Source organism: Peromyscus maniculatus, chromosome 8 (assembly GCF_049852395.1).
Source record: "Peromyscus maniculatus bairdii isolate BWxNUB_F1_BW_parent chromosome 8, HU_Pman_BW_mat_3.1, whole genome shotgun sequence".
NCBI classification, from domain to species: Eukaryota; Metazoa; Chordata; class Mammalia; order Rodentia; family Cricetidae; genus Peromyscus; species Peromyscus maniculatus.
In genome coordinates this window covers 93,301,548-93,321,572 of record NC_134859.1, presented here as the reverse complement: position 1 = coordinate 93,321,572, position 20,025 = coordinate 93,301,548, and the positions used below count along the sequence as shown (strand labels likewise).

The 20,025-nt window shown below is 42.1% G+C and overlaps 1 protein-coding gene across 5 annotated transcripts in view; it reads right to left on the bottom strand.

Annotated features, from left to right (window-relative positions):
* Map3k3 (mitogen-activated protein kinase kinase kinase 3) overlaps nt 1-20,025 on the bottom strand; it is an 84,173-nt gene that overhangs the window by 19,036 nt on the left and 45,112 nt on the right. For all 5 annotated transcript variants that reach the window (XM_006970513.4, XM_076543556.1, XM_042282983.2 and 2 more), the window contains one exon: nt 13,634-13,754. In XM_006970513.4, coding sequence (XP_006970575.1) covers nt 13,634-13,754 — 121 coding nt within the window. The remainder of the gene's footprint in view (nt 1-13,633; nt 13,755-20,025) is intronic.

Below are 20,025 nucleotides of genomic sequence, written 5' to 3'. Positions count from 1 at the left end.
AGTTCACTGAATTCTCCCTTGCTCTTGCAGTTGGGATGAATCTAGCACACTTGAGGCCACTGCTGCAGACACAGGAGGGCCTAGGGGGAAAGAGCAAAGGTTTTCTGGGCTTTTATTTCCAGCCAGAGACTTTCACTTTTTCCAATCCACACTGTGGCCTACAGAAAGCCAGCCTTATCTGATGGGCGACATGCCAGGGGCTATTGTGCACAGGCCCACTGCCTGGAGCAGGAAAAGGAAGTCTCCCCAGACCAATGACTATCAGAGGAAGCAAATGGAAACACCAGGAGGTGGCACAACTGTTCCAGGGTATTTTCAGTTTTGTTTTTATCTTCATTTCAAAAACTGAGAGCCAATGAGGGGCACATCAGCACTTGAGAACAAGTGAGGAAAGGAACTGAACAGGCCATGATGATGCTGACTTAACAAGACTTGCTGGTCACATAATTACTAGCAATGACCAGGAGTGAGCCAGAAGGCACAAAGCTCTGCTATTAAAGCACAACTGATTTGTAGGTCTTAGAGGGCACTGGTGGGAGGGCAAGGGGGGGGGGTTCCCATGGGACAACCTTTCCTGATACTTCAAGCTGATTGTGCTGTTCTAGCCACATCAAGGGGCCCAGGCCAGCATCACAGAAGAGTCCATCTGCAGCTTCCTCTGAAGGCATTCTAATGGAAAGAGAAGCTCAGGGTTTACACATGAACTGTTAAAATTCTTCCCACATTAGGTTACTCTGCTAGCTTCTTTAACCCAGAGAAGCCGAGCAGAAATAAACTGTCAGCCCAGAGTATGGATGATTCTTTTGCTTGTACTCTAACTTAAGGCTGAAATGCAACCTCTTCCTCTTCTTAGAGAACCCTCATCAGGAAGCTGATGCAGTCAGGAAGTTGCCTCCACAGGGAGTTCTAGGGCTTTGGGTCAGTGTTAATGTGCAGGTCACTGTAAGTACAAAGAGATATTTCTAAATCCTTTTCTCTCTTAGGGGACAGATGAGATAGGAGAGTAATCAAATCTTTTTTCTTCTTCAATAGAAAATTGTAAGCAACATTTCCTGACCTGCTTACATGGGGCAAGGCTGTGCAAAAATACTTCTCAATCTTTTTTTTTTTTTAAATCCCATAGACACTGACAACAACCTATGTTTCAATCTTGAAGTAGCTACCACCACTATAGAATCTTATCTAGCATTACAGAAGAATTTACTGTGAGGAGAAAAGAACCTCTGGAATGAAGAAAGGTGACCGTTTTATTTTCTCAATGTGAATTACCACCAACCACCTCTACTATCATAGTTTATATCCCTTCAAACTCGTCCCAGGATTAGAAGTTTACACTATGCATGGTGTTTTGACTTTCTACTACCAGCTACTGCTATAATAAAAGATTTCAGCTTTTCCCCCTTTTCCCCATCATCTGAATTCATCTTGCTCTTGGAGGTATGGGCTTCTCTCCTTTTCACAGCATTATAGTCCTAAACTCCATGAAGGACCCCTACTGAAGCCCACTCATCTATGGTCTTTACTTTCCTCCTCTTTTTCAGCGTATTCCTCTCTCTATTACTTGCTGAGATCACTAAAGATATTCTGACCATATATGCATATTTCCCCTCTCCCCTAGGCCATTAGCTTTCACCAAACACCTGAGGAAGACTGATTGCCTTTACTCATCCTCAGGGCTGCAGTCTGGCCTGCTCACCCTAGGATGAAAGTGGAAACACCAGAAAGATGGTGTAGCTCAGGTAGAGCACTTGGTTAGTATGCTTGGGTTCAACCCCTGTATTGGGGGGGGGGCAAAAAAGCTGGTGTAACAGAGGCAAAGGCACTTGAGATATACTGGGACAAAGGAATTAGAATGTACTTTCTATAAATACATTAGCTGAGGCTTGGCTACATAGTTTCAAGACAATACCCAGCAGATTATGGAAGAATGGTGCTTGAGTTCAGACTCAAAGTGGTAGATTTTTTTCATTGGCAAAGATTCCACTTTGTCTCTCTGGTGATCTCTCTGCAAGGCTATTAATTCTTTGGGGGATAAATTCATTACCAAGGAATTTTGTTGTTGTTTTTGAGACAGGGTCTCACACTGTAGCTTTTGACTAGAACTAATGACAATCCTACCTCAATGTCCTGAATGCTGGGAATATATAGGCACGAGTCACTATACCCACTTGGGTTTTTTGTTGTTGTTTTTAGCATGAACTAGTTTAACACATTAACTGGCTTGAAAATGATGGAATCTGAAGTATGTTTCTTATGATGGAAAAATAACAAAGGTTAACATAGTAGCTATTTTAAGTATTTCAAGAACTGTCATATAAAATATTAATCTGTATTATCTGAGAGACTGAAGGCAGCCTTATGAGGATAAATTGGTAAACTGAGGAAAGGTAGACTTTCAACTCAGTGTGAGGAAGAATTTCAAGTAAAGATTTCTACAATTGGACTGGGGTCCCTTGTAATTTCCATCCATACAAATGTTGTGGTGGGAGCTGAATTCCCTTCATGGTGCAGTTTTTCAACTACTGACAGGTCTGTGACTAGGGGAGAAGAGCCAGGCAGGAGGCTGAATTGTTAAAGCTTACTAACTTCAACTTCTCCTTTGACCCCATTTCTACAACTAGGTTTTGTCGTAGTCCTTCATGCTTTTGACTCTGTCTCTTCCCATTTCCCTTTCCCTCTAGAAAGTCCCCCCCCCCCCCCTCGAGACAGGGTTTCTCTGTAGCTTTGGAGCCTATCCTGGACTAGCTCTGTAGACCAGGCTGGCCTCGAACTCACAGAGATCCACCTGCCTCTGCCTCCTGAGTGCTGGGATTACAGGCTTGCGCCACCACCGCCCGGCTTCCCTCTAGAAAGCTTTACACTAGACTGCTTACAGTAGGCACCCATATTTGTGGACAAAAACGACAACTGTACCTCTTACTCTCTTGTCCTTTGCAATCTGGCTGAAGAGACTTTCAGCTCTCTTCCTCATACTCTAATTCCTTTCGACTTTTCCAGTCACTTCTTTCCGGTGTCCTTTGGCACGCTGTTCCCTCTTTCTTCTTCTGTCTAATAGGGGTCGGATTCCTAATGCTGTCTATAGTCTCTGCACTCGCACTCTCCTCTGGACCCATGGTTTCAACACCCCCACTCTTTATGTTCCTTCTAGCTCTGACTGTCTCCTCTCTGAGCTACAGACGCGTGTATTTTTGCAGTGCTTCATGGTTATGAGGCATGCACTTACCAACCGAGCTCTATCTCCAGCTTCAAGAGCCATGTATCTAACTGCCCATTTGATATGTCTGTTCCATCATCTCAAACACATTTAAAATTCAACATAGCAAAACATTAGATCTGTCTCTTTCCAGAACACAAAACCAGATTCTCTTCTTGTAACTGCCTTAATGAAAGATATTTTCTTAGCTCTACAATCCAATAATTTAGCTCGTACCCTCACTACCTGAAAATTCAATGCAAGCCATAGCAACTTTAGCCTTTTGGTATTAGAACTCCTTTAGCATTTTAAAACTGGGGACATTTAAGAGTTTTATGTACGTAGGTTAAATTGCAGGGAAGAAACAATATGCCATCTTTGCCTACCCCTAAAAAGGGTACAGCATACACTCAAAACAACAACAAAAACAGGCTAACTAGAGAAAATTGAGTTTCATTTACTGCTTTACATGACACAAGAACCTTCAGCATAAAGACTGAAAGATTCAGGGACAACTCCATTTTTATACTTCAATGTGATAAATGTGATTAGGCAAAAAAAGGTTTACCTAATGTAACAGATTTGAGGGGCGATTCTTCTTGGCCTAACTATATGGGGTCTTCCCTCAAAGACAGAGGGTAGCACCCATTCTAGGATGAGGGTCTTCAGACCTACTCTCAAATAAAGTAGGTCAGAGAATGTCTTTATAGGTAGCTCTTACACAAAAGTTGAGATTAGGTTAGAACAGTATTTCTAGATTTTAAGACTAGTTTTAAGAGAGAGGATTCTCAACTTCCCATGACCCATAGAAGAAAAGAGAATTTTATTCTATGGCCTGCATTGGGGCAGAGAGTGGAGCAGGACACAGGACAAAAGAAAGTCTGGAACACACTGATCCTGAGACACTTCCAATGTCCTTCAATTCAAAGTATTTAGTAGTCATAGAACCACACTGGGTATATTGTTTCCTGAACGTCAAATTAATGGTAACAATATTAGAAATTAAAGCTCATATATATTTTCTTTTTAAAATTTTATAGCCGGGCGGTGGTGGCGCACGCCTTTAATCCCAGCACTCTTTTGGGAGGCAGAGCCAGGCGGATATCTGTGAGTTCAAGGCCAGCTTGGGCTACCAAGTGAGTTCCAGGAAAAGGCGCAAAGCTACACAGAGAAACCCTGTCTCGAAAAACCAAAAAAAAAAAAAAAAAAAAAAAAAAAAATTATATGTATGAGTATTTTCTGCATTGATGTCTGTGTGCATGTATCACATGCATGCCTGGTGTCTGTGGATACCAGAAGCGGGGGTCAGATCCTCTCGAACTGGAGTTTATGGATGGTTGTGAGTCATAACGCAGGCCCTCTGCTAGGGCAATAAGTTCTCTTAACCACTGACCCATCTCTCTAGGTCCCCCTACTCCTGTTCTAAAAATTCTTTTGTTTTTGAGGTTCTTTTTTTTTTTAATGTATATGAGTGTTTGCTTGAATGTACGTCTGTGCATGTAGTGCCCATAGAGACCAGAAAAGGGCAGATCCCCCTGGGACTAGAGTTATATGTAGTTGTGAGCCACCATGTGGATGCTGGGAATTGAACCAAGGTTCTCTGAAGAGCAGCCAGAACTCTTAACTGCAGAACCATCTCTGCAGCCAAGCTCAGGTTTTCCAGATATGACAATGGAGATGAAGTTCAGTTGGCAGAGTAATTGCCTAACATGCAAAAAGCCCTGGGTTTTAATCCCAGCTCCAAATAAACCAGGCATGGTGGTGCATGCCTGTAATCCCAGCACTAGGGAGGTGAAGGTAGAAGGATCGAAAGTTCAAGATCATCCTTAGCTAGATAATGGGTTTGAAGCTAGCCCAGGACACATGAGACTGTGTGTCCGTCCGTCCGTCTGTCTGTCTGTCTGTCTACAAGTTTGAGGCTAGCCCGGGACACATGAGACTGTGTGTTCGTCTGTCTATCTGTCTGTCTGTCTGTCTGTCTACAAGTTTGAGGCTAGCCCGGGACACATGAAACTGTGTGTCTGCCCATCTGCGCTCGCGCTCGCTCTCTCTCTCTCTCTCTCTCTCTCTCTCTCTCTCTCTCTCTCTCTCTCTCTCTCTCTCTCTCTCTCTCACACACACACACACACACACACACACACACACACACACACACACACACCACTACCTCACATGCATAACCCCTGGAAGACCACTGTATGCTTGTGATGAGTTTCACATTTTAGGGTGATTATAAAAATAGTCTTGCCCTCATAGAAGTCATAAAAGAATCTTAAGAACGGCCCTGGCTCCCCATAGTGAAAACCACTGAAATGCTATGTTCTATCAGTGTTATCTCTAGATGTCTCAGAGCCACCTGTTCCCTTTTTTCTACCACTGCTCCCAGACTAATCCAAGTATCCGTCTTCTTTCACCTAGACCACCACACTGGAATATAGGATTCCCTAGATCCAGTCTTGCCTTTCCAGTCTGTACTTCACACAGAGCCAGAATAGTCTTTGACAATGCCAATCTGAATACATCATCCTACCTTTCATCATTACTTAAAAACCTAATGATGCCAGGCAGTGGTGGCACACACCTTTAATCCCAGCACTCGGGAGGCAGAGGCAGGCGGATCTCTGTGAGTTTGAGGCCAGCCTGGGCTACAAAGCGAGATCTAGGAAAGGTGTAAAGCTATACAGAGAAACCCTGTCTCGAAAAACCAAAAACCAAAACAAAAACCAACCAACCAACCAACCAACAACAACAACAAAACCCTACTGACTTTTCACTGTTTTCAGCAAAGATTAAAACAAATCATCATTACTGTCCATAGGGCTCTTCCTTCTCTCTAGCCGAAGCCTGCTCTCCTTGCTCCTGGTTCTTATCATTCCAGACATCAGTTCTTCTCTTTTTCCAACAGTCCACCTTCTCTCTAGCCCTTAGGTCTCAACAAACATAATATCTCCTATCCAAAGCACTTGCCCTCAAATCTTTGTACAGCTTCCATATGTACTTTAGGTGGTAGCCTAAGGTTTCCTGATCCCAAGATCAGGTCCTACTCCTCATTTACATACTCATGCAACACCATACAATCTTCCAGCCACAGTTTGTAACTACATCCTGATCACATTGTGACAAACATTTTTTTTTCATGGTCTACAAGGTCCACAGCAAAAAGCCTGTGTCTTTTTTAGTATCCAAGTTTCTGGCCCATAATGGATTTTTTTTGGTAATGAATGAACAAAGATAAGAGTTTGGTGGGAAACATAATATGATTATTAGCATTTTAATGGAGATAAGTACAAGGCGCAAGTATTTTCTGTGACTTCCCACCAACTACCTCCCCCCTCCCAAAAAAAATGCTAGGTATAGTCAAGAGTTCTTAAAAAGTGGCCTTGGGGATACCTTCTTGGTCTTCTCCATGCCTCTTCTAAATATATTGGCCTACCTGTACCTGAAAGACAACATTCTCTCCAAAGAGCATCTTTTCAACCTTGCCTATGGAAGCCTCCAGAATCTTGAGAGTCCACCTCCTCCACAGAATGCACTTCCCATGTTACTTTAATAGACATTAATTTCCATCAGGCCAGGCATGGAAGGAGCTGGATATGGTAGTGTATGCTTATAATCCCAGTACTTGGGAGATAGAGAGAGGAGGATCAGTTGCTCAAGGCTAGTTCTCACAAGTGTAAGAGCATTTGGGCTGTATGAGACTTTTTTTCTTCAAGACAGGGTTTCTCTGTGTAGCTCTGGAACTCGCTCTGGAGACCAAGCGAGGCTTGAACTCACAGAGATCCACCCACTTTTGTCCCCCAAGTGCTGAGATTAAAGGCATGTGACACCACTGCCTGGTTTATTATTTTTTACTTTATTTTATGTTCATTAGTATTTTGCCTGCATGTATGTCTGTATGAGAGTGTCATATCCCCTGGAAATGGAGTAATAGACAGGTGTGTGTTGCCATGTGGGGGCTGGGAATTGAACCTGGGTCCTCTGGAAAAACAGCCAGTGCTCTTACTGCTGAGCCATCTTCCAGCCCTTGATTTTATTTTTTTAAAACCCAAGTTTCCCCTTTCCTGGTTCCACTTCTTTCACACCTTATCTATAGTATCTCAAACACACAGTATTTTCTGGAGCCCACCACGTTCTTTTGTTTTTTGTTTTTTACTTATGTAATTTATGTATGAGTGTTATATCTGTGTGTTTGCCTGAATGCCAGAAGAGGGCATCAGACCCCATTATAGATGGTTGTGAGATGCCATGTGGTTGCTGAGAATTGAACTCAGGACCTCTAGAATAGCAGCCAATGCTCTTAACTGCTAAGCCATCTCTCCAGTCCCCATGTTCTTTTGTGATGATGCCAACAGGTGCTCTTCCCCATGCCTAGAATGCTAGTCTTAACCTTCCTTTGTGCATCAGTTCTGACTTTCCCATTGCTGTTTCTCTTCTAGGCAGAATCTGTGTTCCTACGACCCTTGACTTTCCATAGACTCCATTGTTCCATTCATTCCAGGCCAACACAGTGCTCACTGAATAAAAGAAGCCAGGACCTAAGTATGTTGAGATACGGGTGTCCATTTTCCAGATAAACAGAAACTATACAAAAATCCTATCATTTAACATGTCTAGTCAAGGAAATGATTTCCACATATGGTTTCCTACAACACGGAAAAAGGACCTCAATGGCTCAGCAGTTAGCCCTTGCCTCCATCCAGGAATCACAAGTTCATGCTTAGGGACAGAAAACCCAATTCCTGCTCTATGTCAATCTTCATCAATTACAAAGAATGAGGCTGCCCATCCTTCCTCTTCTATTTCTACAAGGACTTTGGGAGAGTTTTTCCCTCTGCTTCTCTACTTTCTCCCATTATAATGGACTGATATATCTGAAACCCACCCACCATTCATTAACTTTGTTGTTCTATATGAAAGAACAGGAGAAATAGGTATTCCTATGTTGCCAACTCTGCCCAAGTTGGCTTCAAACTCACAATTTTCCTGTTTCAACCTTGGTGAGTGGCTGGCACATGCCACCATGCCTGAAGATGGGATCACTTTGGGCAGTGTAAGCACCATTTCAGTCTTGACAATGCAAAAATCTCCAGTCCTCAGAGGTCTGTTTACTCTTATTCAGATTTGGAATTCTGTTAATTCTGTGAGGATTTATTCATCCACAGTCTAAAATTTATTAAATCATAACTTCGTTGTTGCTATATATTTTTTTCAAATAGCCATCATCTTTCTAGTCATTTTTCAGTCATTTTTTTATCTTGAACTTTTTATCTTGAACATTTTCCATGTCTGCCTTCTTTACTACTTTCTCCAGCAATTTTTTTTTCTTGAGGGAAAGGTCTTATGTAGCACAGGCTGGCATTAAACTTCTGATACCTAGCCCCTACAATGCTAGGTTGACAAGTATACACTCCAACATCCAGTTTCTTCTCTAATAACTTGGTTTGTGTTTAAGTGCTGCTTTTAAATTTTTTATAAAATGTCTTTATAAATACATTGAAAGCTGTATTATATTTCTACTTAAAGTACTGTTGTAGTGGTATTTGCTCCACCCATGACCTTGGGCTATATGGCCCAAAGGAGGCAGTGTACGTGACCTCTTATAAGGAGTTGGAGAATGGTCACATGCCCCTTCTCACTGCTCCTGACTGTGACTTAAGATTCACTCCTGGTCAGATCAGAGGACAACTTCAGCTGTCTACTCTATTCTGTATTCGTGAACGTATTTCCTCAACTTATATCTTAATAAATTCTGTACCCATTTCATAGACTCACATGGATTGATCATAATAAATGACGCCCAATGTGGGGCACCAATCCATGACCTTGGGATTAAGAGTCCCATGTTCTACCAACTCAGGATGAGCAGGACATAAGGAAAAGTGACTACTGAACTTTACCAAGACAGGGTAAGATGGTCTTTCAAAATTCCTGCTTCTGAAACCAGTCAGATATTCTAGGCCTGTAGCCAAATTGGATGCCCCACCTGAGAAACTTTAGGTGACTGTCCAGGCTGCCAGCTGTCTCTGTCTATTCTCGCAAGAATGTTGGAAACTGCCTGCTTGCATTTTCTGTTTTCTCAGGTATTATTATGTTCCTTCTCAGGTCTTTGATGGAATTGAAGACTAGATAGTTACAGTTACAATCATATCTTAGCTAGAACATATTAGTACTAGAGTTAGAATTTTCAAGACAGGACAGCTATTGGAGTAATCTCGGTAATTTGCCATTCACCCATGTTCTGGACGTTTCTGGACATTCAGAATGCCTTTCTTGTTTGATGTTATTCTTGTTGGTTGTAGTTCCATTTTTATTTACGTTATTACCCTTTGTTTTTCCTGGACAATACTTGATAATCATTCTTACTGTATATAGTTTGCATTAAGATTAGAATCTTCTTATTTAGACAAAAAGGGGAAATGTGGTGGTACTTGCACTGCCTCCCCTGGGCCCTATAGCCCAAGGTAATGGGCAGAGTAAATACCACTACATATTGTTATAATTTAAAAACTGAAATTTAAGCCAGGCATGGTGGTGCACGCCTTTAATCCCAGGGTGGAGGAGGCAGAAGCAGGGGGAATCTCTGACCTACAGAGGGAGTTCTAGGACAGTGAGGGCTACACAGAGAAACCCTGTCTCAAAAAACAAAACAAAACAAAAAAGAAAAAGAAAAGTAATCTGAACTAAATAACCACTTAAATCCACATATTTCTTAATTCTCTTCATAGTGTATTACTGAGAAAATATTATACAGTAATGATCTATTTTGTGGCTGGGGCTAATATATGGCTCTGTGTGCAGAACATTTGCCTAGATGGCACAAGGTCTGGGCCAGGTTCAAACCACAGCATTGCTAAAAACACACAAAAAAAAACCAAAAAACAAACAACAAAACACATACACACAAAAAAGTCCACACACCCCAAACAAACCAAACGTTTTGTATCAAAACACACATGGGATTTAAAACGGTATTGTTTCCTTATGACTATATTCTGGATTGTTTTGACAGGGTCTCAAAGGTCTGGGCTGGCTTCAAACATCTAATATAGCTGAGGATGACCTTGAACTCTTGATCTTCCCGCCTCAGTCATCCATGTGCTGTTATTACTGATGGTGCCATCATTCTCAAATTGGTTTTTGCTTTGTTTTGCTTTTTCAGACAGGGTTCCAAGTCGTCTGCACGTGTCATGATGCCCAGTCTTCTATGGTTTCTAATTTTACTAAATTATAATTAAAAGTTATTCTTGCTGTGGAATATGGAGGTTTTCTTATTTCTTGTTGGTGTATATGGCTTTTGTTTACTTATTTTGAGGCAGGGTCTCACGTGTAGCCCTGCCTGGCCTGGAATTCTATGTAGATGAGGCTAGCCTCAAACTCAAAGGGTTCTGCCTGTTCCTGCTCCTGTGTGCTGGGGTTAAAGGTGTGCATCACCATACCCAGCTATTTGTTTTGAGACTATGTGGCTTTGTCTGTAACTCACTACATAGACAGAGCAAGCTGGCTTTACACTTTGGGCATTCCTTTTGCTTCTGCCTCCTGAGTGCTGAGTTCATAGGCACACTATCACACCCACACTGGGAGCTTTCTTTTAATATCCTAGTACAAGGGCTATGGTTATAAAAGGTACATATTTTCTTGGAAAAAAAATGTCTATTCTCTATAGTTTCTAAATACATCCAATAACTACTGTCTTAATATTATTAACTCCCCTAAAAGTCTTTAATTAACAAATTGGATTTTTGAGCTTCACTTAAAATTTTGAAAATGTTGAATGTAGTGGCTCATGCCTGTAACCCCAGCACTGAGGGGCAAAGGCAAGAGGATTGTAAGTTCCAGGGCAAGCAGAGCCACATACTGGGTTTAGAGAAGCCCAGGCTAGAGTGAGACCCTGTCTTAAAAAACAAAAAAGTCAGGCCGGGCGGTGGTGGCGCACGCCTTTAATCCCAGCACTCGGGAGGCAGAGACAGGTGGATCTCTGTGAGTTCGAGGCCAGCCTGGGCTACCAAGTGAGTTCCAGGAAAGGCGCAAAGCTACACAGAGAAACCCTGTCTTGAAAAACCAAAATAAATAAATAAATAAATAAATAAAAATAAAAAAAATAAAAAAGTCTCTGGTAAAGAAACCAAGTTGAGGAGCTAGAGAGATGGCTCAGTGGTTAGGAGGACTTGCTGCTCTCACAACTGTCTGTAATATTTCCAGGAGATCTAGTGCCCCTTCTGGCCTCTGAGGACACTAGGCATGCATATGATGCACATACATGCAGTAACTTACACATAACAAATTAAGAAAAAGCCATGGGGGAAATTTCTTAGGTTTCAGGAATCAGATTTTTAGGACATTCTACACACGATTTTTGCTGGGTCTCTTTCTCTTCAACTAGTTTATGTCCATTATTTAAAAATCTGAAATTCACTTTCATTCAAACATTCAGCTTAGAGCCGGGTGGTGGTGGTGGTGGTGGTGGTGGTGGTGGTGGTGGTGGTGGTGGTGGTGGTGCACACCTTTAATCCCAGCACTTAGGAAGTAGAGGCAGGAGGATCTCTGTGAGTTTGAGGCCAGCCTGGGCTACAGAGTGAGTTCCAGGACAGGCTCTAAAGCTACACAGAGAAACCCTGTCTCCAAAAACAAAACAAAACAAACAAAAAATTCAGCTTAAAAACATTTAATATGAGTGCTTGAGTTCCAGAAATTACTCAGTGGGGCAATGTCAGTGGCTAAGTAACCCATTTTTTTCTTGCTACTCTCTCAGGAAGAACATCACCCATAGAGAGGTTTATCAGCAGGAACAAGGTTCATACCTCCCCAGACTCAGCTCAGGATCTTTAGAGAACAGCTAAGTTTGACTGAATTCTGCTCATGTGGAAAGGGAAAACTTGGCTTCCTAGTGGCAGCAGGTGTCTCAGATCATTAGGGTAGTAGTTTGCAAATGTTTGATAAAGTCAGGTTAATTTTAGCTTTTAAAAAAAGAATTATTTTTAATTATATATAATATACATATACACATGTATGTGTGTATATACATGCACACATATATGTATATACATACATACATACATACATACATACATACATACATACAGATATATATATATGTGTATGTGCATGTGAGTGCAGATGACTACCAAGGTCTAAAAAGAGAACTGGATCTCCTGGAGCTGGAGTGACAGGCAGTTTTGAGCCACTTGACATGGGTGCCAGGAACTGAACTCTGGTCCTCTGGAAGAGTAGTCTCTCCTCTAAACCAGTGAGCCATATCTCCGGCCCCCAGATTTCTATCTTGATAAAAATCCCACAATTCAAGAAATGGGGCTTTCTCTTCAAACCTTGTGCTGGGTAGTTTTATGTTAACTTGACACAAGCTAGAGTCATCTGAGGAAACCTCAATTGGAAAAAATGCTTCCATTAAGACAGGGCTGTAAGGGGCTGGAGAGATGGCTCAGTGGTTAAGAGCACTGGCTGCTCTTCCAGGGTTCACAGGTTCAATTCCCAGCACCCACATGGCTGTTCACGATTGGCTGTAACTCCTGTTCCAGAGTTTCTGACACCCTTACACAGATATATATTCCGGCAAAACACCAATGCACATTAAATTAAAAAAAAAAAGACAGCTATAGGTAAGCCTGTAGGGCATTTACTTAATCAGTGATATGGGAGGGCCCAGCCCATTATGGGTGGTGCTACCCCTGGGCTGGTGGTCCTGAATAATATAAGAAAGCAGCACTCCTCTATGGAGTCTTAATCGTTCCTGCCTCCAGGTTCCTGCCTTTTTGAATTCCTGCCCTGACTGCCTTCAATGATGAACTGTGACATGAAGAAGTAAACAAAATAAACCTTTTCCTTCTCAACTTTTGGTCATGGTATTTCATCACAGCAATAGTAACCCTAACTAAGACAGACCCTGAGAAGCATCTGGAGAAACATTGTTATATAATGCACAACCTGATTTAGAATTCTTTCCTGGGGAGGCCTAGTAGCAACTACATAACTTCTTTGCTCCTCAACTGTAGATACTATGTTAATGCTCTGAGCTTCCAGATAACTCAGTTGACTTCCCAAGAGTTTCACTGGCTGGCGTCCTCTATGAAGCACAGGATTTCTCAGGAATAAGAAAGAAGTCTATGTACAAAACTGAAATGTAGACCTGACTCCTAATTTGACATGTCCTCTGTAAGTCTTCAAACAGACATCTGAGGAGATCACTTTCTCAGGGATGTTTAAAAGAAATTTAATCATGCCATCATATCATTATATTCTAAGGTCCTCAAGGGTCAGGGTATGAGACCAGTCATTTCATGTCCTCTCTTCCCCAAATAAAAGCATAGCATACTACTTTGCATAGTGATAGTCAATGAATATTTGATGATTGTTTAATAGCTGAATATTTTAAATTTGAACACATCAAATATATTAGAACAGGGAAGAAAAAAGTGAAATACTCACTGACAGAAAGGTGCCTGCTTCTGGGCTCAGGAGCTTGGTAGATGGTGTTTATATCCCCTGCCGACTGGGAAGGCTTGATTCGAACCTGCTTGGACACTCCAGAGTGGGGAGAGGAACTGGTCTGTAAGAGAGGAGGAAAAGTGTGAGCTAGATCTTTAATCAAGTCTGCGAAGGATCTTCGTCTTACCTTAGGACTTCTCACACTCTTCAGGCACCTTTTAATACATAGACTGCCAGGCTTTTCACCAAATCCCAATCCTCAACCTGTCTTGGCAAATCACTATTTCTTTGATGTACTTCTACAGCTTCAGTGATATAGATGTACTCAACTCTGTGCCCCAATTCAATGGGTAATGACCCAGACACAGGAGAGTAACACCATCTGTGTAATAATCTGTCAAACAAGAAAGAGCTGGAAATACCCTCTCATATATTTATTTATCAAGAGGCTGAAGAGGTGGCTCAGCAGTTAAAGAGCACTTGCTACTCTTACAGAGGACCCAGGTTCAGCTCCCAGTACTTACATGGCAGCTCAAAACTATCTAACTTCAGTTCCTGGGGCCCCAACACCCTCTCTGGCCCCCTCAGGGACCAGCACACATGTGCAATACATATATTCAGGTAAAACACTCACACATAAAATAAAAATAAATCTTTAAAAAAAAATGTCTAGCGAGCATAGAAAGAACAGCAGAAAACTATTTCAGCAGCAAAGTCATCTACTGTGAAGGTCGTGATGGTATTTCTCTACCCTACAAAATTCTGGCTACTAAATAAGTATTTTAATTTTTTCCCTTTTTTAGACAAGGACTTATTGGTCACCCAACTGGTCTTGAACTTGTGATCTCCCTGTCTCAGGTGCCTGAGTGCTGAGATTAGAAATATGTACTACCACACCAGATTAAATACGTACTTTACAAAGCCACTCAGAGGACCATGGGTGTCCCAGGGCCTTGCTGCCACTAGGGCCATACTGATCTGGGTGGCCTGTACTGCTGGTGGAGCCATGGTGACACTCAGGCCAGAGCTGCTGCTGAGGGCCATGTCTGTGTCTGTGTTCCTGCTACAGCTGGAGATTGTGATGATATCTATGGCCCATGTTGACACAGGGGGTCATGGGAACTATGAAATGCAAGGGCTGAGCTGAGCTGGCCCCATCCCTCACTGGCCCTGGGATAGCTGGCCACGCTCCTTGCTGGACTCTACAGCAGGAGAGCTGGCTCCAATGGGATGGGTTTAAGAGAGCTGGTTCTGCCCCTCTCCTGAGGGGGACGGTCCCAGTGGCCAGGACAGAGCAGCTCAGCTAACACCCAAACCCACATCCTGGACCTTGATTGGCCCATCCTAATATCTACCCATCTATGACCAGCTGGAGTACGTGAAGGGACTGGTCCTGCAGAACGATAGCGGCAGGATTTCCATGACTCAGGGCAACAGCAGGATGTCTGAGGAGCTTCGGAGAGGGTCCAGTGATAATGGTGTGCCAGAGGCCTTTGAACCAGACCAATGACTCATTGCAATAAACATTTTGTGTATGGGGCCAATTGGAAAAAGGGTATATTGCATGACACACCACAGCACCCAATGCCACTAGGATGAATGAAGAGGCGTTAGAAAGACAGAGGAGCAAGGTGTTTTATTGCTGTTTGTTTTTAATTTTTTTTGGGGGGGGGGCATTCATTTGGGGATGCTGCTGCAGGGGTTAGGGTAGGATATGGAGGGACTGGGAGGTGAGTGGGATTGGGGTACATGATGTGAAATTCCCAAAGAATTATGTTTAAAAAAACAAAAAAACAAACCAAAGCTACTCAGGGGTGTTGAGCAGCTGCTCAGTGAGTAAGAGCGCTCACTTTGCAAGAATGAGGCCTGAGTTTCGACTCCAGCACCTATGGAAAGAGCCAGGCACGGCTGTGTGCTCCTGTGACCCCATATGGGAAGTGAATGAATGGGTGCTGGAGACAAGAGGGACACTGGGGCTTGCTGGCCACTAGTTCCAGGTTCAGCAAATAGATCCTAACTTAGGGAAGTAAGGTAGAGTGTGATAGATCAGAATACCTGATGTCTCCTCTAGCCTAACTGCATTTGTACATACATGTGTACATACACCACACACACAGAAAGGTAACTCGATCAGCTCCTTCTTCCACAACTATAATCACTCTCTCAGATCTCAGCGGCTTCAAAGCACCAAGGTTTACAATGCAGTCACGTTCTAATGGGAAAGGCAGTCAAGTTGGAGGTCAAGGACCTTAGACCAGGGTCAGTAAGTAGCCTTCCTGCACTCACCCTGATTTTGTGCTAACCCAGTCAAGCCACCCAGGTGAGGTATCAAATAATAGGGTGGGGCTTTACACTGAGAAAGCTTAAAATTTAATATGAAAAAAAGAAAAGAGTGCTATCAAGAGTAAAAATAGGAGCTACAATTTGGGTCAAAGTTTTTACTTGCTTGTCTGTATCTCTTCTACCTCCCAACAGGGGAAAAAAAAGTACCACATAAACAATCTCTATATCCTGTCCTTCAGGAAAAAGGCTTCCCGCTTCCAGGGGCAAGTTCAGCTGCCAAGCAACCTTCCCCAGTCTTTCCATGCCAGACTTCATCACATGTAAGGTTGTCTTGACAAACTGTCTTGTTCTAACAGGAAGTCAGAACCAAGGGGAAGTGAATGTTCTTGCTGAAGCCTCCAATGTGCAATAGCTCTCTGCTGAGAGTCAGAAAGGAAAAAACAGCCAAAACCACATACTGGGGGGAAAGGGCAAGGAGAGGCCCCACAGCCCTGAAGTTAGGGAAGGAGCTACATGATGAGTGGCCAAGGTCATCTGCTTAGACACAAAGCCTTTCACATAGTGGGGATTGACTGAGTCTTGGCAGCATGGATTTGAAATATATCAAAGAACGTATACTCTAATCTTCAGAGTTTTTTGCGGTTTTTTTTTTTTTTTTTTGGTCTTGTTTTTTAAGACAGGGTTTCTCTCTGTGTAGCTTTGGAGTCTGTCCTAGAACTCGCTTTGTAGACCAGGCTGGCCTCGAACTCAGAGATCCGCCTGCCTCCAGAGTGCTGGGATTAAAGGTGTGTGCCACCACTGCCTGGCCTAACCTTCAGTTTTAAAAATCTATAAACTGGGAGGTGGGGCTGGAGAGATGGTTTAGCAGTTAAGAGCACTGGCTGCTCTTCCAAAGGGGCTAGGTTGGATTCCCAGCATCCGCATGACAGTTCACACTGTCTGTAACTATAGTTCCAGGGGATCCAACACCCTCCTCTGGCCTCCATGGGCACCAGGCCCATATGTAGTTTAGGTAATACACAGAAAATAAAAATAATTTTAAAAATCTAAAAGCTATAAAAAAAATTAAAACTGGGATGGGGGTGTAGCTCAGTTGGTAGGGTGCTTACACGGAGCCCTGGGTTCAGTCTCAGCACTGAGTAAACTAGACATGGTGATGTACACCTGTGTACATTCCAGCGCTCCAGAGGTAGAAGCAAGAGGATCAAGAAGTACAAGGTCATCCATCCTCAGCTACCTAGTGGGTTCAAAATAAGCTTGGGTTAGAGATTGCCTCAAAATAAAGAAACAGTAACAAAGGCTGGATGAGGCAATTACAAAACATGGAGATTCATAGCAGAGAAACAAATGGCCAACGTTTATTAGTGATATAGGAACTGAAGACTGAAGATACAGTGTGCTGGAGCAGTGCACTTCAGTGTGATCTCTAGTGCCAGTCTATGAACTGGAAGCATACTGGTCCCCTCTCGGTAACCAGTAATGATAGTAATCCTGGAAACACTTTACAGCAATTTGGTAGAGTAACTTTATATCAACTGACTATAACAACTAAAAACCATGGGCTTACAGTTTATAGGTGTCTATTTTTTCTTTTTTTGTTGTTTTGTTTTGGTGGATGAGGGTCAGATTCAGGGCCAGGGTCTTGAATTTACTAGGCAAGCATCTTTCCTTCTTTCCTTCCTTCTTTCTTTCTTTCTTTCTTTCTTTCTTTCTTTCTTTCTTTCTTTCTTTCTTTCTTTCTTTCTTTCTTTCTTTCTTTCTTTCCTTTCTTTCCTTTCTTTCTTTTCTCTCTCTCTCTCTCTCTCTCTCTCTCTCTCTCTCTCTCTCTCTCTCTCCCTTCCTTCCTTCTTTTCTCTCTCTTTCTTTCTCTCTCCCTTCCTTTATTCCTTCCTTCCTTCCTCTCTTTCTTTCTCTCTCTCCCTCCCTTTCTTCCTTCCTTCCTTTCTTTCTGAGACAGGGTCTCTCCATTATGTAGCTCTGGCTATTCTAAAACTCACTATGTAGACCAGGTTGGCCTTGAGCTCCCAGAGATGTGCCTGCTTCTGCCTCCCAAGTGCTGTGATTAAAGGTGTGCGCCACAAAGCCTATCCCATTTTGCTTTTCAAATTAGTTAACTAAAAATTGGAAATTAAAAGAACAAAATTAATATTTCATGTGCCTATATACATAGATGTGGATGACATGGATTAATGATGGGTATCTTTCCTTGATCACTCTCCATCTTTTAAAACAATCTATTTATTTAAAAACAACTATTTATGTATTTACTTACTGCATGTGCAGAGGTAGGATAGCTCGTGTGAGTCAGTTCTCAACTCCCTCCAGATAGGCTCCAGGGATCACACTCAGGTCATGAGAGTTGGCAATCAGTACTTTCACTTTCTGAGCTATCTCACTGCCCTCTACTTTCTTTTCTTTTAACAAATTTTTATTTAATTAAATTAATTCATTTAATGGAGGCAGAGTCATCATGTTGCCTTAGCTGGTCTTTTTATTTTATTTTTAAATTTTATTCTGTGTTTATGTGTACATGTGAAGGGTGCATACATGTCATGGCATGTATGTGGAGACAACTTTTGGGAGCTGATTCTCTTTCAGCTATGTGGGTCCTAGGGATAAAAATCAGGTTGTCAGACTTAGAGGCAAAAGCCTTTACCCACAAAGTGACTTGTCACCCCATCTTTATTTCTCCTCCTCCTCCTCCTCCTCCTCCTCCTCCTCCTTCTCCTCCTCCTCATTATTATGGCTTTTTGAGACAGGTTCTCACTGCTGGTGGCCTCGACCTCACAGAGATCCACTTGTCTCCGCCTCCCAAGTGCTGGGATTAAAGGTGTGTGCCACCACACCCCGCCTCCACTGTTATTAAGTGTAAATCTTTGTTAATGCTAAAAATAGAAGCAGTTTAAGTTTCCCATTAGCACCTCCCCCCAAAAGTTAGTCATGTAATTATGGTATATTTTGTTAAGGAAATTATGCATCATAACAAATTATAATTATGAAGATTAGATAGTGGAACAATGTTCATGATAATATAAAGTAAAAGCATAACTTAGAGACTTGCAGGAATAGCACTGAAAAAGTTTACATCAATTATGTCCACATACATTAGAAACTCAAGAGGTATGTGCAGAAATAAACCAATAAATGTGTTATGATGAGGACTGTCTACAACAGCTTTGCTTTTTTAAACTTTAAAAAAAATTTATTCATGTATTTTATGTATACAAGTGCTCTGTTCTCAGGTACATCAGAAGATGTACCTATTACAGATGGTTGTGAACCACCACGTGGTTGCTGGGAAGTGAACTAGTACCTCTGGAAGAGCAGTTAGGTGCTCTAACGGCCACCTCTCCAGCTCCCAGCTTTGCTTTTTTAAATGTGTAACTTTAAAGCAGTAGTTCTCAACCTTCATAATGCTGTAACCCTTTAATATACTTCTTCATGTCGTGGTGACCCCCAACCATATTATTTTCATTGCTACTTCACAACTGTAATTTTGCTACTGTTATGAGTCATAAATATCTGTGTTTTCTGATGGTCTTAGGTGACCCATGAAAGGGTCATTCAATCCCCTCAAAAGGGTCAAGACCCACAGATTGAGAACCACTGCTTTAAATGATAGGACTCGAGATATTTATGTAGCATTTGTCCTATGCAAGACCATGATGAGTGTCAGAGTTTAGATGGTCAGTTATTTTATTAAAATTATTTTAAATAATTCTGTTCCAAAGCTATACCTATTGTCTTATATAAGCACCCTTTAGTAAATGGAATGTGGAAGTAAATAACTAGTTATCTTTTAACTTCTCAGGGGATCAGAGGAGTATAGGAATTACGAGTCAGAGGTGATAGTACAATCAGGCAATAATTCAACTAAACTGCTAATCCAGCTTCTTTTATAAGGAAGGGAGGTTTGCTAAAAATGATCAACATTTGCTGAGAATTTGTGCTTATAGTCTTATGTCAACCTGACATAAACTCGAGTTATCAGAAAGGAGGGAACCTCAACTGAGAAAATACCTCCATAAAATTCAGCTGTGAAACACTTCTTAATTAAGGACTAATGGGGGAGGGCCCAGCCCATTATGGGTGGTGCTATCCCTGGGCTG